General features: G+C 38.0%; 1 protein-coding gene across 1 annotated transcript in view; it reads left to right on the top strand.

Moving 5' to 3' along the window:
- The window catches only part of SENP6 (SUMO specific peptidase 6), a 57973-nt gene that overhangs the window by 17210 nt on the left and 18574 nt on the right, over window positions 1-22189 (top strand). The window contains exons 3-9 of the mRNA XM_074151084.1: window positions 5324-5387; window positions 6022-6164; window positions 10360-10461; window positions 15004-15024; window positions 18173-18243; window positions 18787-18932; window positions 21265-21667. Coding sequence (XP_074007185.1) covers window positions 5324-5387; window positions 6022-6164; window positions 10360-10461; window positions 15004-15024; window positions 18173-18243; window positions 18787-18932; window positions 21265-21667 — 950 coding nt within the window. The remainder of the gene's footprint in view (window positions 1-5323; window positions 5388-6021; window positions 6165-10359; window positions 10462-15003; window positions 15025-18172; window positions 18244-18786; window positions 18933-21264; window positions 21668-22189) is intronic.

A 22189-nucleotide genomic window follows, 5' to 3' on the forward strand; every position in this document is an offset into this window, starting at 1 on the left:
TTCTTTTTTTTAATTTATTAATAAGAAGCAATATATAATATCTTAAAATTCCAGTGATTGAGAACAATGGTTTCAAATAAGTGATTATTTTAAATAGTATTGCCATAAAAAAGTGTGTTATAATGTAAAGTTAATTGTGAACAGGGGGCTTGCAACATAGGGCAAAGTACAGTTCCCAAGTGTTGCGCTCCTCTTTGGAGCTACTGGGTGAGTCGAAGGAGCACAGACAAGAAATATGTCAAGCTGGAAAGGTGGGGTATCCCAGCAGCTGCCGCTTTTCCTTGAGTGGGGATGCTGGTCGGTACCTCCCAGTTACAGCAAAGGTACCTCAGCAGCTGTAGGGCTTACAGCAAGGTCAACTCCGCTCTAAAAACCGGAGGTTTTCCTCCCTGGTGCTCATCTCACTGGGGAGAGTTGAGGCTGGTTTTGTTCCCTGATCATTTATTTCTTTACTTGGTATGTTTGGGTTTTGACTAGAACTTAAACCCAGTGTGTGTAGTTTGACTACATGCTTTGTCCCTGTGACATTTTATAGTTACTGATATGTTTTCTCGATATTAACATATTTATTTCCAAAAAGACTAATGAATTGTTAAAAGAACAACAAGTTTCATGCGTGAAGAATGCACGTTAAGCTTCTTTGTTGTTCTTAGATGTTTGGAGAGTAGGACCCGCAAGTTTAAAAAGGATGCTATGGTTCTCCAGTAAGGAGAAACTGAATCCTGTGGTTAGGTACAAAAATAATTCTTGTACGAATTTATCTCCTGTAATATTCTGCCAAATATTGTGTGCTGGGAGGCAGCTGGGAAAGTAGACACATAGCCTGCTGCTGCAGCCAAAGTGGTTGTGCTGTAATCTGACAAAAGCATTAAGAAATGTGATATTTTAGACATTAAAAAATGAGTTCAGGAGTTCACTGAAGCTTGAGTTAAGCATGAAGAGCTTTTGTCAAAACAGAACTGTATTAGAACTTAAAACCACTTTTTAAAAGGTTCTCAAACTAAGGGCATTTTAGCTTTATAAAATTAAGCATGCCTTTTTATTTTTAGTCATTTTACATCCATTTCTGGTGCATAGTTAATATGTTTTAAGTGTTGTGGCAGTACATATAATACAGTTACTATTTGCATTTTACTTGTATTCGGAAATAAAAGTACCTCACTGAAGTAAGCACGGCAGCTTTTTTGTCTCCTGGTAATTTACTGCTGTTTTCCATCTGTCTCCAGCTGATGGTGACTTAAGAGCACAGAATGAGAGATGTACAGTGTGCTGATGCAAAAAAAAAAAAAAAAAAAAAAAAAAAAAAGTTTGAAAAACTGATTATGGAACATGTGTTTTATATAACTATATCTAATTTTAAGATCGTACTTCAGAGTGATTTTTTTTTTCATTCCTTTCAAATATTCTGTCTGACAAACAGTTTTCATGTAGCCAGGGCTGAAATTTTATTACCTACTCGCATCAGTAATTTGTTTTTATATCTGTGAATAATGCAGAATCGTATCTGGAAGTTTTGGTAAAAGAGTAGTTGAAAATAGATTTAAATTGGAGTTCTTGCCTGTTTCGCATACCCGTCTTCTGATGCCATTTCAGGCAACTCCTCCCTCCCTCCCTGCAGACAGCCGCGTGTTTTAACCTGTCCCTGTATTTACATTGGGTTTTCTGTCCTAATGGCATTGTAAGCCTTGAGCATTTTGAAAACAAATGTGTATTTCTGATACATTTTTACTTTGTATAACAAAATATTGACAGAAGGGAATCTTTAGAAAACAAATTATTTGACAGTAAATTGTCCTTCCTAATTCCCAATACCCTTTTAGCAGCTGTAGTTCGTAGAATTGTTCCAGCAGAAAGCTTTGCATGCCCCCAATATTTTGAGTTTACTCTTGTTTCAGTGGCCAGTCCGGCCCAAACCATGACAAGTAAGTCTGTATTCTGGCAGTTCTTAAAAATGTCACTCCTATTCGCTATGTTATTCGTCCAGTCCCCCCCCTGCCCTGGGCAGGGACACCTCCTACCAGACCAGGTTGTTCAAAGCCCCGTCCAACCTGGCCTTGAACCCCTCCAGGGATGGGGCTATTGGTGGGGAGTTGGGTGGGCTGTGTCATCATGGTAAAGTGTCAATAGGACATAAAGGAATAGGAAATAGTAAAAAAAGACCAATTGATCAGTTGAACGCACTGAAACCTGAGTAGAACATCACAGAATAAGGGATGGGAACGCTGAGTGTCTTCCATAGCAGAAGACATGACAGGATGGCAGACTTATGCAGACATGGCCAAAGTAATATATTAATTACATTGATTGCTGAAATGAACATGTTATAAGATGCTTTCTAGTTTTACAGATGATTGTTCTTGAAGTGTCTTGGATAATTAATATTTACTTCCTTTTTAATACCTGGGTAAATGTTTTGAAATATGTCTTGGTATGCCCCAGAGTGGGTTTGTAAAGTGATGGGCCCAGTTTTCTCTGGGCTGTCATACTGGTTTGTTAACAGTCCAGACTTGGGCCTTCTACTGAGACATGCTCAATAAGTGCCTTATCACAAAACTGAACACAAAGAATTGTGTGTCTCTGATTTATTTGTGCTATGGTGTCCCTTCTTAACTAACATTTTCTTTCAAAATTTTTTTATTTTTTTCCCCTTTTATTTAGGGAGATAAACTTCTTGGTCCTTTGTATTCCTGACTGGAAAAGCAACGATACTTTTAAAATTATTATTATTTCTGTTTAGCTTTTTTCAGTACTTTTTTCCTTTTTATTCCTTTCTCAAAACTCCCCCCCCATTTATGTAGATGTTTTATCCTTCTTTCGTGACCCTGTTAGTAAGGCACTATACCCTTTAAATTGGTAAAAAACTTTTTTGTTCAGAACCTCAGTTCTTAATTTTTAGCAGTTTTAGCTAACATTCTTTTTAATGTGCATGAGTTGAATAATGCCACTACTTCTCTTATGCCTCTGATATCAGGGCTTTTTTAAATGTGCTACCTACCACGGTGTAATTTAAAATAAAGCATGTACAGAGTGTGCAGTGAGGGGAAATATCAGCCTTTTGGTTTCCTACGTAGGAGTTTTGCGAAAGAAATTCCCCTGACGTTTGAGCCGTGAGTGGGTCAGTGGTAGTTCATAGAAGTGTCCTTGCAGCTCACTGGAGTCTGAGCTCAACGATCAACAGAGGTTTACAGTTTGGGCTGCTTATAAATAGTAGTAAAACCATGGTCTGTTAAACTGAGGTGTCTAACTAGCTATTGCGCAGCTCTTAATGTTTTAAGACATTAAACAAATGTTAAGTGATCAGAGATAAGTAAATGGAGTATTTTTTTTTTCTTCAATTCCTACATTTGAATGTGTAATTATGAACTCCCCTTTGGAAAGAGCTCTGTTTACCTAAATAACTTACTTCTGATTTTTTCTTAATTTTAATAAAGACTTAACTTTAATTTGTTATAAATTTTTAATTGAAGTATTGAAAAGTTAGAAATTATTGTTCTAATATGAAAATATCCTGGTTCCCTGGTTAGAAGTGACGGAGTGTGGAGGCATCGCTCCCTCCCAGCAACACCCCTGAGGTTTCATTTCAGCAGTCTTAAAACGTTATTGTCTGGTGTGGGGGAGTGTGGTAAAGTGGGTTTTTCCCCTGTCTGTATAAATTACATCACTTAAGCTGTCAACTGTAAGCATGTGATACATGAGCAAATAGACATTACTCAGTTGCTATGTATTCTGCTCTTGGGAAAAAACTGCCTTTTTGGTACTGGTGTATATGCTTTGCATTCCTTAAAATCTTAAAAATATTGGTTCTTTAAAGACATCCAATTCCCAAATATTATTCTAGTCATGTCATCTTAGTTACGTCATAAGGGTTATTCATGTTCAGTTTGACTTAAGGATTTTTTTTTCAGTGTTTTGTTCATTTGCAGTCTGTTACCTTCTCTCTCGCCTGCCCAAACCCCCTCTGTTAAAACACTTGCAGAACTGTGGCATCCTGAAGCCCTAAAAGTAGAGCCTCTGCACAAGGGCATTTTGAAAATGGTCATGATTTTTGTACAAGCTGAGTGTTGACATTTACATCATGCTTCCTATATCAAAACCAACTGTGCACACAATCTTATCTCCCGGAGCTTCAAGGTCTGCAAGTCTCACCCCATGCGTCAAGAACTTTTTTTTTTCTTTTATTTGGTGTAGGGATATCTGTATATAGAAGGTGGAGGAAGGAATTACAACGTGATGGGAAACCTTGGGCATGAAAGAAGTATTTAGGAAATTGGGGGCTGGTGGTATCGAGTGGTGACCTCTATATCATGAGCTCAATTCACTGTGTATCCCAATCAACCGGTCCCACCTCCAGCTGAGAAATCTTTCCACCTTCACCTCCATCACTGTTCCTCTTGTGTAGCCGGTCCCTTGGAACTCCTGGCATAACTGCTTGTATTCTTAAGTAATTTCTGCCTGAACGATCTTAATTAAAAAACCCAAACCCATGCAGTTACAAGTTGGCTTGCATATTATTTTGTTGTGGCCAAGAGAGGAGTAACCAGGACTGATGAGAAGGGAGTCTCTGCAGATTGCTTCTCCTGGAAGCTAGAATGTGTAGCCTGATGTAGCTGCTATCACTGTAAAATCAATGATTGGGCTTTGAATTTAAATACTTCAGATTACTTGAGGATAATTGCCTATTACTGAAAAGAGTACATTTTCTCAGTATCATGGGGTGGGGTTCTTTTTTTGTCTCTTCTTCCTCATTGTAATAGCTGAAGATCACAGACTAAAGTACTAAAGAGACACATTTTAATGAGCAGTTGAGCCAAACTGAATACGCTATTTTTAGGAAGACGTATTTTGGCAGTAATTCTTATGAGATAAAATTTAGTTATACATAATTTCTTCTCCTAAAGCACTGTGAAGTTTGCAGTTTTAAACTACGTACTTGAACATTGACACGCAGGAACAAACTATGTTTTAGGGGTTAATTTAGTATTTGACTCAATTTATGCATAGGGCTGCGCAGAATCTTTCACGATGTCAGTAACGTTACCAGAACAGTGTTGAAGGTTCAGTAGTATTCCCTAGTTCAAATTAACATCCTTTTAATTTTGCTTTTTATGAAATAATTTAATATACCACTTTAAGTTCAGGTTCACATAATATATCTGGTTATGTTCCTCATGTTTTGGGCATATGTACACAATGTGTATGTGACGCATTTACATTTAAGGAGGGAAGGGAAGGGGAAAAAAAGCCCTTTTGTGTGTTTAAAATGTTTTGATGGTGCTGCTGTTGCATTATGATCTATCTGCTTTTCTCTCCCGCACCCATCTAGTGAGGCCAGTCTGCTCAGCGTAGATGACAGTGACGGGCCTTTCAGTCCCAATGAAGAAAGAAAGGTAAGTACTGGCTTTATCTGGGGGTGAAAATACATCTTTAAAGCTTGCTGGGTTCTTAAACTATGTTGCTTGGTCATCTGGGTGGCATTACTAAACAAAACATGCTCAAGGTGTCTTTCTCCCTACCCTTTAATGGTTTTGTTCCTTTTACTCCTGGAGATCTTGTTGGTTTGTATAGTATACTGAAAATATGAGCATGAACAATGAGTTTTAAGTGTAGATAATTGTCATCAATGAGATTCTATTTTTTAAATAAAAATATTAATCCTTATATCCAATAATTCTTTACTGTCAGATTCCCAGTTTTGCAGATTCCCATCCCATGCATAGATGTGTGTGTATATATATAAAAGAAGAAGATACACAGGCAAACCCCATGCTTTTTGTGTTTTCTTAAAGTATACCAAAATAGCTTACAACTGCAAGATGCTTCATAACACTTTGAAAATATTCGCATTTTGTTTAGGAAGGAGTTCTAGTGAGTAAGGGTGCAGAAGGGCTATATTTTACATGAAATTTTGTACAAAAGTAGTCTGAAAATGAGGCCAGTGTAATATTTATATCAATATGTTGAATTTGTTTTTTCCTTTTAACTTTTATACAAGCATTTTAATATATGTGAATTTTCTTACAGTCACTTCGTTGTCGGCCTGGAGCTGTCGGCACCAGTGGTGATTTCATAAAAACATACGCAAGGCGAGGCAAAGCTGGAGGCTTGAGGCTTTTTAAGGGGAACTCAATTGGCCTCAACATGATGGGAAATAGCAAGAAACTGAGGTACTACATTTAGTTTACTCACATACATGATCATTGATAGAAATCAATGCTAAATGAAAGAACTTGTAGTATATTTACATTATCTGCTGTGCATTTGAAGAAGCTACGCTGTTGTGTGCTTCTGAGCAAAGATAGGAAACTACGTTAAGGTCTTTCCTCTTCAAAAACGTTAAATAGTACATTAGTAAAATACCAGAAGATGATTAAAATAGAGTTAGAGGATTCATGGGCATACTCGTCAGTGCCTCACCAACATTGTCTGCGTGTGTTATTGTCTCCTCTACACAGTACCATCAGGTAGAAGAATATTTCTGACATCCCCATCAAGAATTTCTTCTTCCCATGACTGAATTGCCAGGGTTAACTCAGGATGCATTTTCTGGGTTTTTTTTTTTACTGAAAGATATCATTTGATTTAGGAGTCATGGACTATTCCTTTAAAGGATTTGGCAAATATCCCTACTCCTACAGGAGAGTTTGAGATTGTCACTTGTGTTTAGAGCTGACAGGAGCAGTGTTTAAGTGTTGAGTGTTCTACTCGCTTGCTACTACTGTCCCTGGCTTCTAACAGACTGATCTTGGATTGGGGCTTCCTTCTGTTTACAAATACTAAGTTATAAACCTATGACCTAGTATGATTTATAAAATTCAACTAAAAAAAGTGAAATCTGTCGCATGTATGTTACCTTACTTAAAGGTCACGTTATCTCCTTTGAGAGCGGGCATCCGCCTTCTGTCTGGTGCTGAGCTGCATGCTGAATGTAAATGGGAAATAGAACTATCCACCTTCTTCCTAATTAACTGTCCTTAGTGAAGGAGTGTAGTTGGGAACAATGGATGTGTGTAGCCCACTCTGACCCCTGTAAACACTTGGTAGTGTGAGTTTTAATCAAGCATCACCATTATTTAACAACTCCTCAGATTTTGGTCACTAAGTCTGCTTGGAAATGTGATTACACTATAAGTGATTATCTTGAGTTAATAACTTAATTGTGATAGCGCTGTATCTTTCATAACACATGTATCACAATAAAATGCCCACACCAGTAAGGGTTTGTGATCCAGTCACTGTCTATAGAGGAAACTGGTGGCGTGTTCACTTTGACACGCAGCACAGGAGGTGCGTAAGAGTTGGCCTTTCAGTATTTGGAGTCTTGGACTAGAGGGAATCCAGAAGGTTGATGATGCAGTTCAGCTGCCACGTTTAGCACAAGAAGACCAGGTACTTGAGATTCTTGAGCTGTTCGTGGTGATTTTTACCACAAAGTTGAAGTCTTCCCCCCCCACCCCCCCCCCCTTGCCTGCAGAATAGGGATTAAAAACCCTTCAGGTCAGTGGAGCTTGACTCAAAAGAGTATTATTGTAGTGCAATCCCTAAAATTCAGGGAATGAGTGATAGGGATATGCAAGGACAGTGAGAAGGAGTTTTCCCTGTACATACCCACTTGCATGTACAAAAATGTAAGCCATCTAAAAAGTTATCATCTGTTACCTGGTTAAGCAAATCCAGTCTCAAACTCTAATTTAACCCTAATAGTTTTGGGTTTGTTTTTTAATCATGAGGTCTTATTTAAATTGCTTTTATCTTTGCTAGTTTTCAATAACTTGTATCAAAATTTCTCACTGTATTAAGTCCCTTTTAGACTTTTTTTTGGTAATATTTCACAAAGAAAATTAATTTGATGAACAGCAGAATTAATGTAGTCTATAGTTGTGTCCTGTGTTCCTGAAATTTCATACTTCCATTACTTTTAGCTTCATCCCTTTGCCCAGAGCAAGATTCCTCTGTGCTTTGGCTTTGGAATCTGGGGTGTTAAGAAGTTCCTGGGATCAGGTGATAGAATGTGAAAGTGTCAACTTGTTTTTATCAGAGCCTGGATTTTGAATGATTCAGGGGTTTCTGAGGTCATGTCAAGGAGATATATATCATTGATATATTGTAAGTTCTTTGAGACTTCTAGAACATTTGGTCTTTTGAGGAACTTTCTGCCCTTTACATCACCCTGGTTTTAGTGTTTTATGTTCATTTTCTTGAACCTGCTGAAACTTGCAGACCCAGATTTCAGTTTGGATGTGCCCGTTTTGCAACTTGCTGGGACTTTGTGATTAAATTTTCTGGTGATTCTGTCTGTGCTGGGCATGTTCTATTCTATTCAAAGACCAGGATTGTAGAGCAGATTGTATTTTACAGCTGTCCTACTTGGAAGCGTATCTGCTGCCATATGAACCATTTAAGTGTGCCATCGAGAGCAGTCTGCTCTGACTCCAGTCTCATCACCCAGCGGGCTGCGATATTCTGTTCCAGCACCCACCGGAGCTTCTCGCTACTCAAGTGTGAGGCAGAAAGCAGAAGCGCTGCTGAACAGGGTTTTTTTTTCTACTTCAGGGACACAAGAGTTAGAGTGTCCCAGTCATGACAGTTTGGCAAAGCTCAGATTTAACAAATAAAATGGTAAAGCATGAGATCAGGTGTGTTTATAGACTTGCTTGTTTATTGAAGTCTTAAGCATTGCTGTGCCCTGCTTGTGGTTTTTTTTTTGTAGTGTCTCTTTCAAAGGCATTAAACTAGAAGCCAGAGAGGATTTGAGACACCCTAAAGTATTTAGGGCTAGTAGCTGCCAGCTTTTTAGTTCTCAGGTGACAACATTAAGCAGCAAGTTGGCTGTAAATTAGTCCGGGTGACGACTGAGCAGCTGGAGGGGCATAGTCTTGCCTTGGGAGTGTGTGGGATGAGTGTGTTTGCCTTTCCAGAAGCTGGTCATGGAATGGGATGCTGTTAGGGTAGTTTTGAGGAGTTGAACTGTTAACTCAGAACACTTAGGATGTTTCTAAACTTCATATTCTAGAAAGGAGAGCTCTTTACCATTTGGTTGCTTTTGATGGGTCTTGTTCTGCACGTTCGTGGTTATGGTATGGTCAATCGGATCATAACAGTCATCTTAAGATCAGTCAGAAATGCTCTGAAAGCTTCTGATATTAACTTATGATACTTGATATAAGGCTCCCTGAAGGATTTGTAGTGCTAAACTGCAAAGAAATTTAAAAAGCAAGCTATAGCAGTTTGCTCAGTTTCACCACTTGGGGAATGTAGAGGAGGGATTAGGAATTGATTTTCAGCTTTTGGGGGAATTTTGGTACTTCAGGTTTTTTCATTGTTCATGACAGGACAAGCAGCAGGAGCAAAAATTCTGTTGAATAATATTTCTGAGAAATATTTTTAATCAGAATGCTTCTCCACATCATTTTGTGTAGTGCAAAGAAGATTTCTAGGCAATTTTACGAGCAAAATTTAGGCGTTGTAGTTCCGTAATTTGTAACAGTTTGCATTATCACCATGCTGTCTGTTAAAAATTGTATATTTTTTGAGCATTTCAAACGTAGCATTGTGTGTCCTGTCACAGAAGCGTTTAGGATAATTGTTAGGGTCTACTAAGGAATACTTCGGCATCTTTCTATCAGCTTTTACTAGAGAGGGTGGTGGTAAGTAATCTTCTCTCCAGAATTCCTTGTTTTACATAGTAATGAGATTAAAGCGTCACAAGGCAGCAAACGAAGAAACCAAAGAAATGCTGGGAGACCCTGGTGAATACACTGCCTCTGTGCAGAGCCCTGCTGAGGTTTGAGCACCTGAGAATCCCCCTCTCTCCTTTCCGAGCTGGGTTGTGTGCTTCAGTTACCACCCGTCTTACAGCCATACATTTTCTGCGTTTGCTTTCCCTTACGAGTAATAAGATGAGGGAAATTCCTGAACGTGCAATTTAACCTGGTCACATGTTATGCCGTTTAAGTCATATTAAAGAAGTTAATGTTATGCCTTAATAAAATTTATAGATGGATGTATGAAATCAATTAGAAGTGGGTTTAATTCATTCTAAAAGGCAGCGTCTTTTTGCAGTGACAGCGTTGAGTAAAGGAGAGCTGGCTCACGGTGTTTTGAATAGTGATAAAATTTTAAAAATCTTTACTTTTTCTTCAGGAAAAGAAAATACAATTGTGTATATTCTTATTTGTCTATTTGAATGTTTTTTGCCTGTCAGAGGATTCTAACAAGTTGTATTATTGATTCAGAAATACTTTGTTGATTGTCGATTTTGTGTGGCTGTTGCTGTAAAAGCAGGACACCACAATTTTCAGCTAAGACAATGTACAAATACACCAGAGTCTTTTCTTGAACCGTTTTTCTGTATGTTCACAGTGAAAATGCTCAGAATATGTCCTGTCCTGTAACTGTGGTACATGGTAGACGTTTCCACCATGCGCACGCGCAGACAGCAGTAGTGAAAACAGCAGCCCAAAGGTAAGGTTCTCCTTTGGTTCTCCAGATGTTCCGGTTGAAAAAAGCCCTTCCTGGTTTTGTATGTAATAGTTTTCCTTACGCTGTGAAGTGTTTTAAGGAAACATAAGTAATTACGTGGTGCGTTCTTGGTCATGAGCTTCGATCACAATTACTGACGTTTCATAAAACTTACCATTTAGGACTTAAATTATTATATAATTTTAGAATTTACTAAGCACACTGTGGCACCTGTTCAGTGGGAGAGCACCTGCTCGTGTACATACATTCAGGAAATACTTTGAAATGGGCAAACATAGTGTGCAGTAGCAATTACAGAACTGACAACATGGTCATCAAATACTAATTCACAGAAACTCCAGCTTGAATAAAATCTGTCTAAAGAGTAAGTTATAGACCTGTTGATCCTATGTAGTTTGCAAATACAGCATAAAACGTATAAACTGGGACGTCTTGCAGAAGCAAGGCTTTGCATTAGTATAAGTAATTGTTAGAATGGATGACTGGAAACTGGAGAATCTTACTCAGCTACGCCGAATTGAACTTCATTGTTTTGAAAACATAAAACTATATCAGACTCCTGTAGATTGCAGGGTTATTTTAAAATTTGTTTACAGGCTTTTCACACCCAAAGTGTATCACAGACGAGTGAACTGTTGCTTTAAGTAATTTTCTTTCAAAATTTGTCCATTCAAAGCTCCTTTTATCTATGAATTTCATGGATTTCCACCAGCCCACGAGTGTTTCAATCCTGTCAGCATTTTGTAGCCTCCTTTTTCTGCCCCCTTTTTACCCCTCTATTTTTTAGTGTAGAGTTTTTGGCATGGTGGGATCATCCATAGCCGCGATCCTCTTTTTCATCCCACTTCCCTCCCGTTCATTTGCTGTCTTCAGGAAAACAAAGCCCATAGAATGATGTGGAAGAATGATGTGATCCAAACATGCAGTAGGGTAATCTGGCTTTGAAGAAACAGACTGAAAATTGGATTTTGCAGTCCTGTCCTTGAGGACCAGTGTTGCCTCCCTCCATTTCAAACTGGACTATCATCTGTAGCTGAAAAATAGGGTGGTTGTTCCCTTCCCCTTAGTGACAGCGGGTGCAGAAGTGGAGATCTCCCTTTTCTTTACAGTTCTTCCCATCACTGCAAGGCAGGGATGGCTAAGGAGGATTGGCGGAGCTTTTCCACAAGTTAACTGAAAGACAACGAGGTTTTTGTTACCAATGTGGTTTAGGCTGAACCAGCCACGCTCTTTTCTTATGACATGTGGTCCTTTTTAGACTATTTTGTTCAATATTCCATTGAGGGAAGCACGGGGCATCTCTTAAGCATCCATGCCTTTATCTTTCACCTTTTTTTTGTGGTTTTAAGGTATAAAATGTTGATCTGTAGTGCTAATTAAATTGATTTGAAGTCAGCAAAATCACATGAGACTGATCTTTCTTGGATCTCTGAATGTGTTTTCTTCTAGGGTTGTTACTGTAGTTCTTTTACGTTAACAGCAGACAGTTAACTCTTACTCTAAGAGTATTTTAGGAGTTTCAAAGGCAGGAAATAACCGTAACAATTCCCAGCAATGTTTTGCTGCTGGAGGATGTCAGAACCAGGGTGATCTAATTGACTGAGGGTGAGCTTTATATAGGAACTATGCAAAGGGGTTTTAATTTAAAGTATCTTTTGCCAGTTGACCCAATTGACTGCTTTTTGAAAGATTCTAAATCTGTTTCTGACTTAGAGGGTTGACAATTGATAGAACATGGCTTCCTGACATTTTTTATTTTTTTTTAATTTAAAAAGAAGGGGTATCTCAAGGTTTCTTGTTATGGAAAATGTAAGTTTATAAATGAGAAGACAATAGTTGTTTAAAAAAAAAAAACAACTAACTGTTCATAATACAAAATTGCAGTGCATATAAACTGGGTAATTTTTTGGGGTTATACATTTTTACTTGTTTGGGAATTTTTTAGTATCTTTTTTTTGCTAGTTTTTACTGACGTTTTACAATTGTTGAATTTAAAAGTAAATTCTCGTGGTGTCTCCTTAGAAAGCAGTATATGCAGAGAATGTGGGTGGCAAACCAAGAATAAAATTCTAGGTGTATATCCAGATGAAGAGAAGGTGGTAGCGTGGAAGTTGAGTTGTAAGGTGTTGGGCTTTTTTTCTGTATTAATCGATAGGCAACACAAAGATGGGTTCTTTTACATTGTTTTTATTTCTAGAATTGTGTTATGGTGCGGTGATCAGTAACAACACGGGGAAAGTAGTTGTAACTAACCTAACGTATTGTTTTTAAATGTATAGTGGATTATTGAAAGGATAACCACAAATAAAAACATGATTAAACTAGTTCTGAGCAGATTGAGGCTCTGGCACTGATGTGATTTCGTTATTTATGTGAGGTACTTTGAGTGGGGATGGTGTCACAGGGGGCAAGCTAATTATGAAACTCGGTTGTAACCTCTCTCAAGTTGAGTGTGGATCTTGTGATTTGTACTGTATTTCTCATCTTTCTCCAACTTTTTTTGCACATGCACGTTAATTTAAATTCTGGCTGAGTATCTGTTTCACTCGTATTTCAAATAGAAGCTTCCAGTACAAGAAAATTGGGCATTTCAAAAGAATATTTTGATAAACACAGATTTTTCAGATACAGTGTAGCCTGGTGTTATAGTTGGTTCAGACAATTTTGCTTCATTTAATGGCCAGGGGTTCTGTCTCCTCCTATTGACTGCCTGTTCTCCAGGACTTGGCACTGGAACGGCATGGATGTACAGTGTGTCTCACAAATCTTAATGCATGAGCTGCATGAAGCAATTCCTAGAGACACTGCTCGTTACAATTCCTGGATCTGCCCAGGATTCTCATTCCTCACTATTTCTGAGATGTAAACGTGAGAATTCTTTTCAAGGCGTTATGTTAATATGGGATTTATTGGGCTTGGCAGTGTTAGGTTTACGGTTGGAGTCAATGATCTTAAAGGTCTTTTCCAACCTAAATGGTTCTATGATTTTAAAACAAGCAAGGCTGCTAATGTAATGACAGTATATATATACACACACATATATATGTATATCTATCTATCTATACAAAAAAATCAGGCATTCTGGAATTTTTTTTCCTGCCCTTAAGTTTCCTTAGCACTTAGCATTAAAGTTTTTAATTCTCAACAGTGTGACTTTTTACAGCCCCTGTAAACAGTGAATCCAAGTTATGTATTAACAAGGATATTAACAAGGATTAATATTAACAAGGATGCAGAGACACTGGATGCGGATCCATACAGACATGATTTGGATCTGCCTGGGTTTATAAACTCGGATGTGCCCGGCACAAACGCGCGGTTATTGTTTGTAAAGGCGAGGTCCAATTGGAAGCAGTTTTTCCCCAGTTTCCTGCAGCGTTGGCTGTTACCCCCATCCCAGTCCGAGCTGCAGGGGTCACGCTCTGGTTTGAATTCCTTGTGTGCTCTTCCCAGAACCCGGAGCACTATGGAGATTGAAGGTGTTCTCATACTGCGCTTTGCAGGATTATCGTGATTTTACCTGGTTTACTTTCAGTCGTGCTGGTTTGGGTAACAGGGTTAGAGAGGGTTTGCTCTATTCTGGTTATAAAAAGGAAAGGAGAATGAGTTCTATCACTCTCTAATGTTATTACTCTGTTTAATTTGACTGAAGTAAAACACAAACCAGTTTGTTCTGTGTTACTGTAATGCATATATTGCAGAAGTTTGTTAGGTTTTTGCTATTTGGGAGGAACAGCCACGTAGATTAAAAGCTTACAGCATTCCATATGGCGAGTTTTGAAAAGGCAGGAGAGAGAAAGATTCAGGTTTCAAGTTGTCTTCGTGCTGTGCTGAGTTAGATCTATTTTTGTATCAGTCTTGGTGTACAAAGGACCCGAGTTGTGAGCACCAGCCACATTCACTGATGCTAAAGGAGACACTTCTGGAACCAGTGGGCCTAATTCGTAAATATTTTTGGAGATTCTTCTCAGCCAAATCCTCAGGAGGGGCTGGTCACTTCTGCTTATCCTTGTTTGTCCAGCAGCTGTTGGCATCTGGTCTCCTGAATATTTAAGTAGTGTTTTCTGACTTATTTTTTTCCTCAATTTAAACACTTAAATATCTTTGAAGAGTAGGAAACAAGTTGTTATGCAAATTTGTTGTATCTCCTTTTGCGTGGCAATCAGGGATTGGAAATGAGACTTTACCTCAGTTCCTGTGTTAGGATTCTGTTGCATCAGGTTCTTCATTGCAGTGAATCAAGTGAGACAACCAGGTTGAATTCAGAACAAACCAAATTTTACACATTGAAAAAGAGACAAGACAATGTAATATTTAGACTGTGAAGTAGAATTTGTTTGTGAGTTTATAATTATGTTACAAAAATGCTGTGAAAAATAATAATGCTCATTTGAAAACTGTTCCAGTAAATGCAAGAGGCAACGAAACCGTTACCGTTTATATTTAATAACTTGAATTTAGTGATGTGCAACACATGTAGGGCTTTACATCTTATGTGTTTTTTTTCTTTTTTCATATTTTAAGCAATCTGGACCGAAAGGAAAGGTAAGCTCACTGTTGATGAAATGAGCATGGCAATGAGCATTAAGAAAATGGCCTGAATGAGTGCTTTATCAATGCTAGTTAAAGAATATTCCATCCAGTCAGTCATAGCTGCTCGTGTGTGGGGGGGGTAGTTGGTTTTGTTCTTTTTTTGTGGTTCACTTAACTCCCTTTAACCAAAAAATGACCTTTACATCCAGCTCTAGATAATGCTGTGTTAATGTGAACTTTGGGTACATTTCCACTGGATATTTATCTGCCTATTTATATATCCAATGTGAAATAGATAAATTCTAACTTTCTCTGGAATTTAAGAATTCACTGCTAATTCTTTTCATAGAGCACCAAACTTTGTGTAATAGAATGGTTCTGAAGCAAATCTTCATAGGGTGTTTAACAGCTTCCACTCTGCCATCTCATGAGAGGATTTGATTGCATTGCTGTGGATGTTAAAGCAATTAACAGAAAATGCATAGCAAAACCAGGCACCCTGGTTTTTCATTGCTCATTTCAGCTCATTTCTCACTCATTTTGCATCTGTTTTACTGTTGTTAATATTTTGTTAGCAATATGAAATACCATACATTTGCTTTTCTTCTTATGTAGCTTAAATGTATGTGTTAGTGGAAATGTTTTCTTGACAGTAATGAACTCATTGATTTTTTTTGTGTAAATATCCTGTCTATGTAGGTGTGTTTTGGCATTATACGCTTGATATCAGGATGAATTGTTCAATCAGTGCATATAATGTTTAACCAATAATGATATAAATAACACAGAAATCTAGTGTCTATCTGTTCTCTGTGAATTAAGGATTTTCTAGATTTATTTCAAAAAGCCTTTCTTTTTTACTGCCTTTTGTTATTTCTTAAAAGAAATACCAAAGACTTACTCACCAGCCAGGGAAGGGATCCTCCTGCTGCCTGGGCTTTGAGTTCATGTACTTTTTCCTGTATCTCTGTGTGTTGTATTATTAGTTAACCATCCAGCTATTAATGTTTTTGATTTGGCGTTGTGTGCCATGGCATGCTAGGATTGAGCTGCATGCTGCTCGTCTTCATTTTCCCTTGGGGACACCTGCTGCTCCTTACTCCAGTACCACTGCATATGTTCTTTTTCCTTCCCTGCTTTTTGTTGCTGTCCTGGCAGGGGAAGATGATTTAGGCAAGAGATGCTAAATTTAGTTTCAGTCATTGCCATCATCATAGGTGTGGCTGGTTAGGAGCTGGTGCAGCCTTGCACATACAGGGTATTTTTGCTGTGGCTCAGACCAGATCATAAGTAGTTTTGAAAGCTCTGATCTAAGACAGCCTAAGATCCCAAATTCCTGGATCCAGATGTTTCTTTGGTTTTATTCCTTTCTGGCATAGACAGAAATTGTCATACCTGTATGTCCCATCCCTGTCTGTGTCCCCTGTCGTTGTCATCCCCCTTTTTTTAATAGAGAAGAAATTTTAATATTCTGTTTTGGCTGGAGGGTGTCACAGAGGTCTGTGTACCAGCCCAAGGTGAAGATAGTAAAGTCCAATTCCATCAGCAAAGGACTACGGCAGTAGTCTTGAATGTGCGCTGAAAATACTAAATCAGTAACACCGTTCTGTCTGGGCAAAAGACGTTTAGTTAAGAATGCTGTGCCATTATAAGGACACTGTACCATTATACGGATGCTGTACCATTTAGCTGGTAAGATGTGTCAAAAGTTCAAGACTCTCCACAGTCCAGACTTAGCTCAGTGCTTTTGTCTGTTTGCGGGAAAAGCCTGATCTTTCTTGGAATTGTAATTAATTTTTTGCTATTTGATGCTTTACTACTTCTTGAGGTTGCTTTTCTGAAATCCTGGTCTACCTCCCTTGTAGTTAAAGGGATTAAAATCAAAACTGCTTAAAATGGATGAGGTAACTGAGATGCCTAAAATGATTGAATCTCCGAGCATGGAGCCTTGCTCTTCAAGCAAAATCTAAATCTCAGAAATATTTTTAGGAAATCTAAAAGGCAAAAAAAAAATTGTGTATTTTTAATACTTGCTAGAATGGTAAGAACAGGAATCAATATTGTATTTCTTGGTTTTTCTGCTGGACACAGTATGTAGATAGTCCTGCATCTTGCTCTGTTTAGCTATTTGATCCCTCGTTTATTCCTTTGAAACGTGAGACTGTTACTTTAAGTTCGGATTTAACAGCAAGAAGGCTTTTGGTTTGAAGTGCTGTGTGTTTTCTAATCTCTTATAAGATTTTTTTTTTTTCTTTTCCAAGTAGTCCTTTTAAAGATAGCTGTCATGTTTGATTTTAAAAGGAGCAACTGTAGTTTCCATTCCCTTTCTGCGCCACACCGAATTAAACCGCTCAGTGTACTGAGTGCTTTACTGGAGAAGGTGTCCATGGATCTGCAGCCAGTCAGATGCCAACAAACACCGTGCTGAGAAGGGGCAGCCTTCATTTTATCGGCTGGAAAAACTTCGTGGTGGTGGCCTTTGCCTTTTTTTTGGTGTTGGTTTTTTTCAGGAACGGAAACTAGTAGGAGGCACTTGAAGCTGCTCTCCTCTTGTCAGAGGGCTGTTACTGTCTCCAAGATCGCATGTTTTTTTCAAATGAAACGTAGTGTTTAAAACTGTCTCCGCTTTTGTTTCTAACTCAAAGCAACTTCAAACCTGACCTTGAATTGCTAATGGAGTTAAACTGTCAGGAAGCCCCAGTTGACTTAGAGCTGCCACAACAATTTTTGACACTGGATCCCTTTCCTCTGTTTTGCATCTTCTCTTCCTGTTATTTAAGTTGTGGTACTTACAATCTACTTTAATACGAAAATAACATTTTTTTCTGGTTTGGGATTTTAAAAGTCTCTATCTTGTGCTTCATGGAAGAGGAGGAGGAGGTGGATGTTTCAGTCTTTGAAGACTTGGGTCTGAAAGTGGGAGACTCCTCTTGGTTCCTGTCAAAGGGGTTTAGATCAGAAACATTCCCGAGACCTTTACCCGAGCTGTTCCCAGCATTCTGCTCGTATTTTCTTAAGTGTACAAATAGCATGTAATTGGAGAAGTTATTTATTTGTAGCTTTCAGATACATTTCAGGTTTACTTTGTCCATGTAAAATCGCGGCTAAATTATAATGGTGCCTGTCAAAAGAATAACCGTGTATCTAATTTTCTTTCCAGAAAAGAATACCCCCCTCAGCTTCAGAAGGTGGAAGCAGAGCACATCAGGTTACCGCGCTCTCAAGGAGTGGGTAAGTTACCTTTACGGTTCTCGCTTCTTTTAAGCAGAAGAATTTTTCGAATACCTGCTTTGGGTGGGTACGGCGCCAAACTTTGTGTGATTTTTAGTGTATCTATTTCTATCCTTATAATATCCTGTTAGTCTAGATTTATACAAGTTTGTGCAAATGAAAATGAAATGAAAAATGACTGTGTTTGGTTGAGCTTTGTCAGTAAGGACACAGATACAGTCTGTAAACCTGCGGTGCCAGCTATTCTGCTCTGCCTTTTTTAGGTAATTTAAGTAGAACTTCCTCAATTCTACGCAAAAATAAGTTAACTCAGAAAAAAACCCACTTACTATTGTTTGTTTTTTGAAAACAAGTGATTCCTTAGTTTTGAGATGTCTTCCAATTAGTAGGATGTTTGTGAGACAGCAAATCATGAGACACTTGAAGCGGGGTCTTAAAAAAGGTGTTTATATTTAGCCCAAGTTAGTGTATGTAAAGAAGTAATTTTAGCAGCACCTGAGCAGACATTTCCTGTTAACAGTTCTTGCATTTTTTCCCTCCTAGACAGTATAATGGAAAACACAGAAGAGTCAGAATCGGAATCAGAATCGGAAATTAAGAGAAAAGTGCAACAGAAACGTCACTGCAATTCCTTTCAGTCTGACTTGACTCTCTCTTCTGCTACAAAGAAATGCTTAAGCCAGTTAAAGGTGGGTTAGATTTCAAAAACATGTGAACTTCTCTTTAACTTTAAAAGCTGATGCATATTTTAAAAACAGGCGTTCAGTTGTAAAATAAGACGATGTTCTAAAAATCCTTAGAGTTGGGAGAAAGATATAGATCATGAAATTTAAAAAAAAAAAGATAGAGATATTTAAGTGTTAATACTGATACTAGCTCTGAAATACCCATTTTCTGATTTGAACAACTAGATGCTGTAATGAAAAAGCAAAAGAACCTGTGTTTAAATTGATTGGCTGATCAATAAGGCAGAAACTGATAATTTTGGTTTGCTGTCTATGAAAATAGAGGAACAATATTCTACTCTATAACAGAATTTATTTTTTTTTGAAGTGTCATGATTTTCTGTACTTGTTATAACAATAAAGACAGAGGTGCCCCGAAGATGAGAGTCCTTCTTACTATGGTGTTCTCTTCCTCAGTGAAAATAGCGCAGTATCCAAATGGCCTTCTCTGGCCTGGATGCAGCTGACCGGGATGTTCTGTCTGGAACTTTTCCAAATATCAGATGTAAGATATTTTGGAAATTCCTGGAAGCCTCTCTGTATTTCTTATCATCTTCCCAAGTTACTGTGGAAGATTCGTAATGCCCACATACTGGGCACACGGTGTGACTGTCAGAGCAAAGCTTCCTGTAAGGAGTTCTGGATTTAAAAAAAAAAAAAAAAAAGAAAAAAAAAAAAGAAAAAGCAGTAGATCTGTGATTATTATTTATAATCAGCTTATATAATACTGCTTCTGTGTATTAGAGAGTAAGTCAGACTGTATTTCTTTGTTAGTGTGAAACACTTGCTACTATCTTACACATTTCCCTTTATATATTTAGTTAATTAATATGGTGTTACTTGGAAATTTTAATAGATGAATTTTTGATCTATGTGACATATCTATATAGATGCGATCTATAAAAGCTAAGTAATGAAGTAGCAAAGCACTTAAAAACAAAACAAAAGACATGAAAGTTCAGTGGGTTTTGTTTTAATCATTACATTGATAACTTTGTTTATGTTTGTTTAAAGAAGTGAAACACTTATTGCTTATGTCCGAGGTTAGGGACAAGAAAAGAGTCTTCTGGATTGAAGTGATCATTGAAGAAAACAATTTTAAAATAAATGGAATCTTGTCACTGCCTTGATAAACCAGTTTTCAGTCTGAAGATCTAACAAAGGCCATCTTTTAACACGTAGAGTTTTTTCCTTTACAAATGATGTGAATTAGCACGAGAGGAAGGAGAGCAGCGGCTTCGGCGGTTGTGGCTGGATGAGCCGTTTGCAGGAACTCCTGCCTCTGGAAGCCTCCATGTAGATTTAGATGCCAGGAGTGCTTTAAGCGTATTCCTCCCCATTAAAGCCACACTGCTGACTTCCAGAGCTGCTTCCCGCGCTGGATACACCTGGAGAGTGAGGGCAGAAGCTGTGTTTGGAAGTATCAGCAGCTCGGTGTCCCCGACCACGTTGCTAAAACAACCTGTTCTTGGGCTCCCCGATGAAAAAGCGCCGACTCGATTACGTTGTTCCAGGGACATGATTTCATTTCCAAAGCCATCAGACAGATTTGGCTTGTAAACAGTATTTAATAATTACATCTGGTACTTTTTCCCATGCCTGTCTTAGAAATCTGTAAAGTTGAGACCATCGAATGTCGTGACTGGAAACCACTTAACTGTTTCTCAGACACAAGAGCTGACTGCCCGTGGTGAAAGTATCAAGCACTAAGCTTAAAAAAGGTGAAACCCCCGTATTTTTCACACGATCCGTTATGAGATTTCAAAAGGGATTGATAACATTTGTAATCATCGTTAAAAGGGTTGATTTAAATTCAACCACTGATTCCGGAAATGTCTAAATTGGTAATTACATCAAGTGAGGAGGATACATCCTTACTCCGTTCCCTGAGGATACGGAACAGGTCCTGCTGCAACTGGATTCACTCACAACTCTGGGGATTTTTTTTATTTTTTTTTTTTAAATGGCTTAAGATTTTGATCCTTTATTACAGCAAAGGGATTTGACATGATTTATGCGCTGGTCATGAACCGTATGCATTTGCACGAGCTGTGAGTTGCTGAAGTGTGCAGGTGATCAATGGGAGGTTTGTGGAACCTCTGAACAATTCAAAAGTGTTGTTTTTTCCTTAAATGAAAAACAATCAAACTGTATTTTAATGTTTTGCTTTCTCTGCTTGTTCTAATTGCTAATATGATGTTGTCTGTCTTCATTCTGAACAGAAATTAAGTGCAAGATTTGGAAATGATACTTTGTACTTAGGCAATTACTGATTTTGTGTGTGTTTCCCCTCTAGCTTTTGGAACAAATTGATTATTCTACTGATTGTCCAAATTGTGGGCGGGCAAATGAAAATCAGACCAAATGCCGACATTGTGAAAGTGCTTCTCTAAAGGATTTGCAAAGAGTCTCCAGACAAACTGTGGCTTTAAGTGAATCTGTGGGGCCTTTATCACGTTCTTCAATACATCAGAATTCAACAGGACAAAAATCTTCAGGTACAGGGTTCAACACAAAGAAGTTTTATAGTTCTGCTGTTGGGAAAGGTCCGACGGATATTCTACTGAGCAATGAAGTTGTAGGACATTCTATGTTACGACAGAACGGAAAAGTTGGTCTTATCACTGGGACGAAAAGTCCTAAAATGACAGGAAGCTTAAGACAGAGGAGTACGAGACCGTCCGAACTGAACGATCCAAGTAAGTACCTTTTTATGAATGTAGCCATACACTGAAACCGAAAATACTGTGTAATGAAGGAACTGTCCTCGCAGGTTTACATTTCTGATTTTACATGGAATTTTTTTGTGGATGTGTTCTTGGGGAAGAGGGACAGACCTTTTTGTAATTCCCTTTTCATATACTCAGGTACTGCCTGAGAAAGATGAACACTGGGGAAAACAAATATTATTCCATGATTTTTTTTTTGGGGGGTGGGGGGGGAGGGTTGTTTGGTGGTTTTTTTTCTTATTTTTAGAGACTTACACTTTGTAATTTTAAGACAAACATTTTTTGGCAGAATTCCATCATTCATTGTCCCAAAGGGAAAGACAGTCTTTGATTTTTATTTATTTTTTTTTTTAATTTTATGTTTTTCCCTCTTTTCTTTTTGAGCTGTGCATTTAATTGAATTTCATAATTTGTAAAATGTTTATTGTTGTGCTTTCTCTGCGTAAACTCGAATTAATTTATAAGCAGAAAAGAACTGAAATTTGGGAAATG

This window comes from Numenius arquata, chromosome 7 (genome assembly GCF_964106895.1).
Source record: "Numenius arquata chromosome 7, bNumArq3.hap1.1, whole genome shotgun sequence".
In the NCBI taxonomy this organism is placed as follows: domain Eukaryota; kingdom Metazoa; phylum Chordata; class Aves; order Charadriiformes; family Scolopacidae; genus Numenius; species Numenius arquata.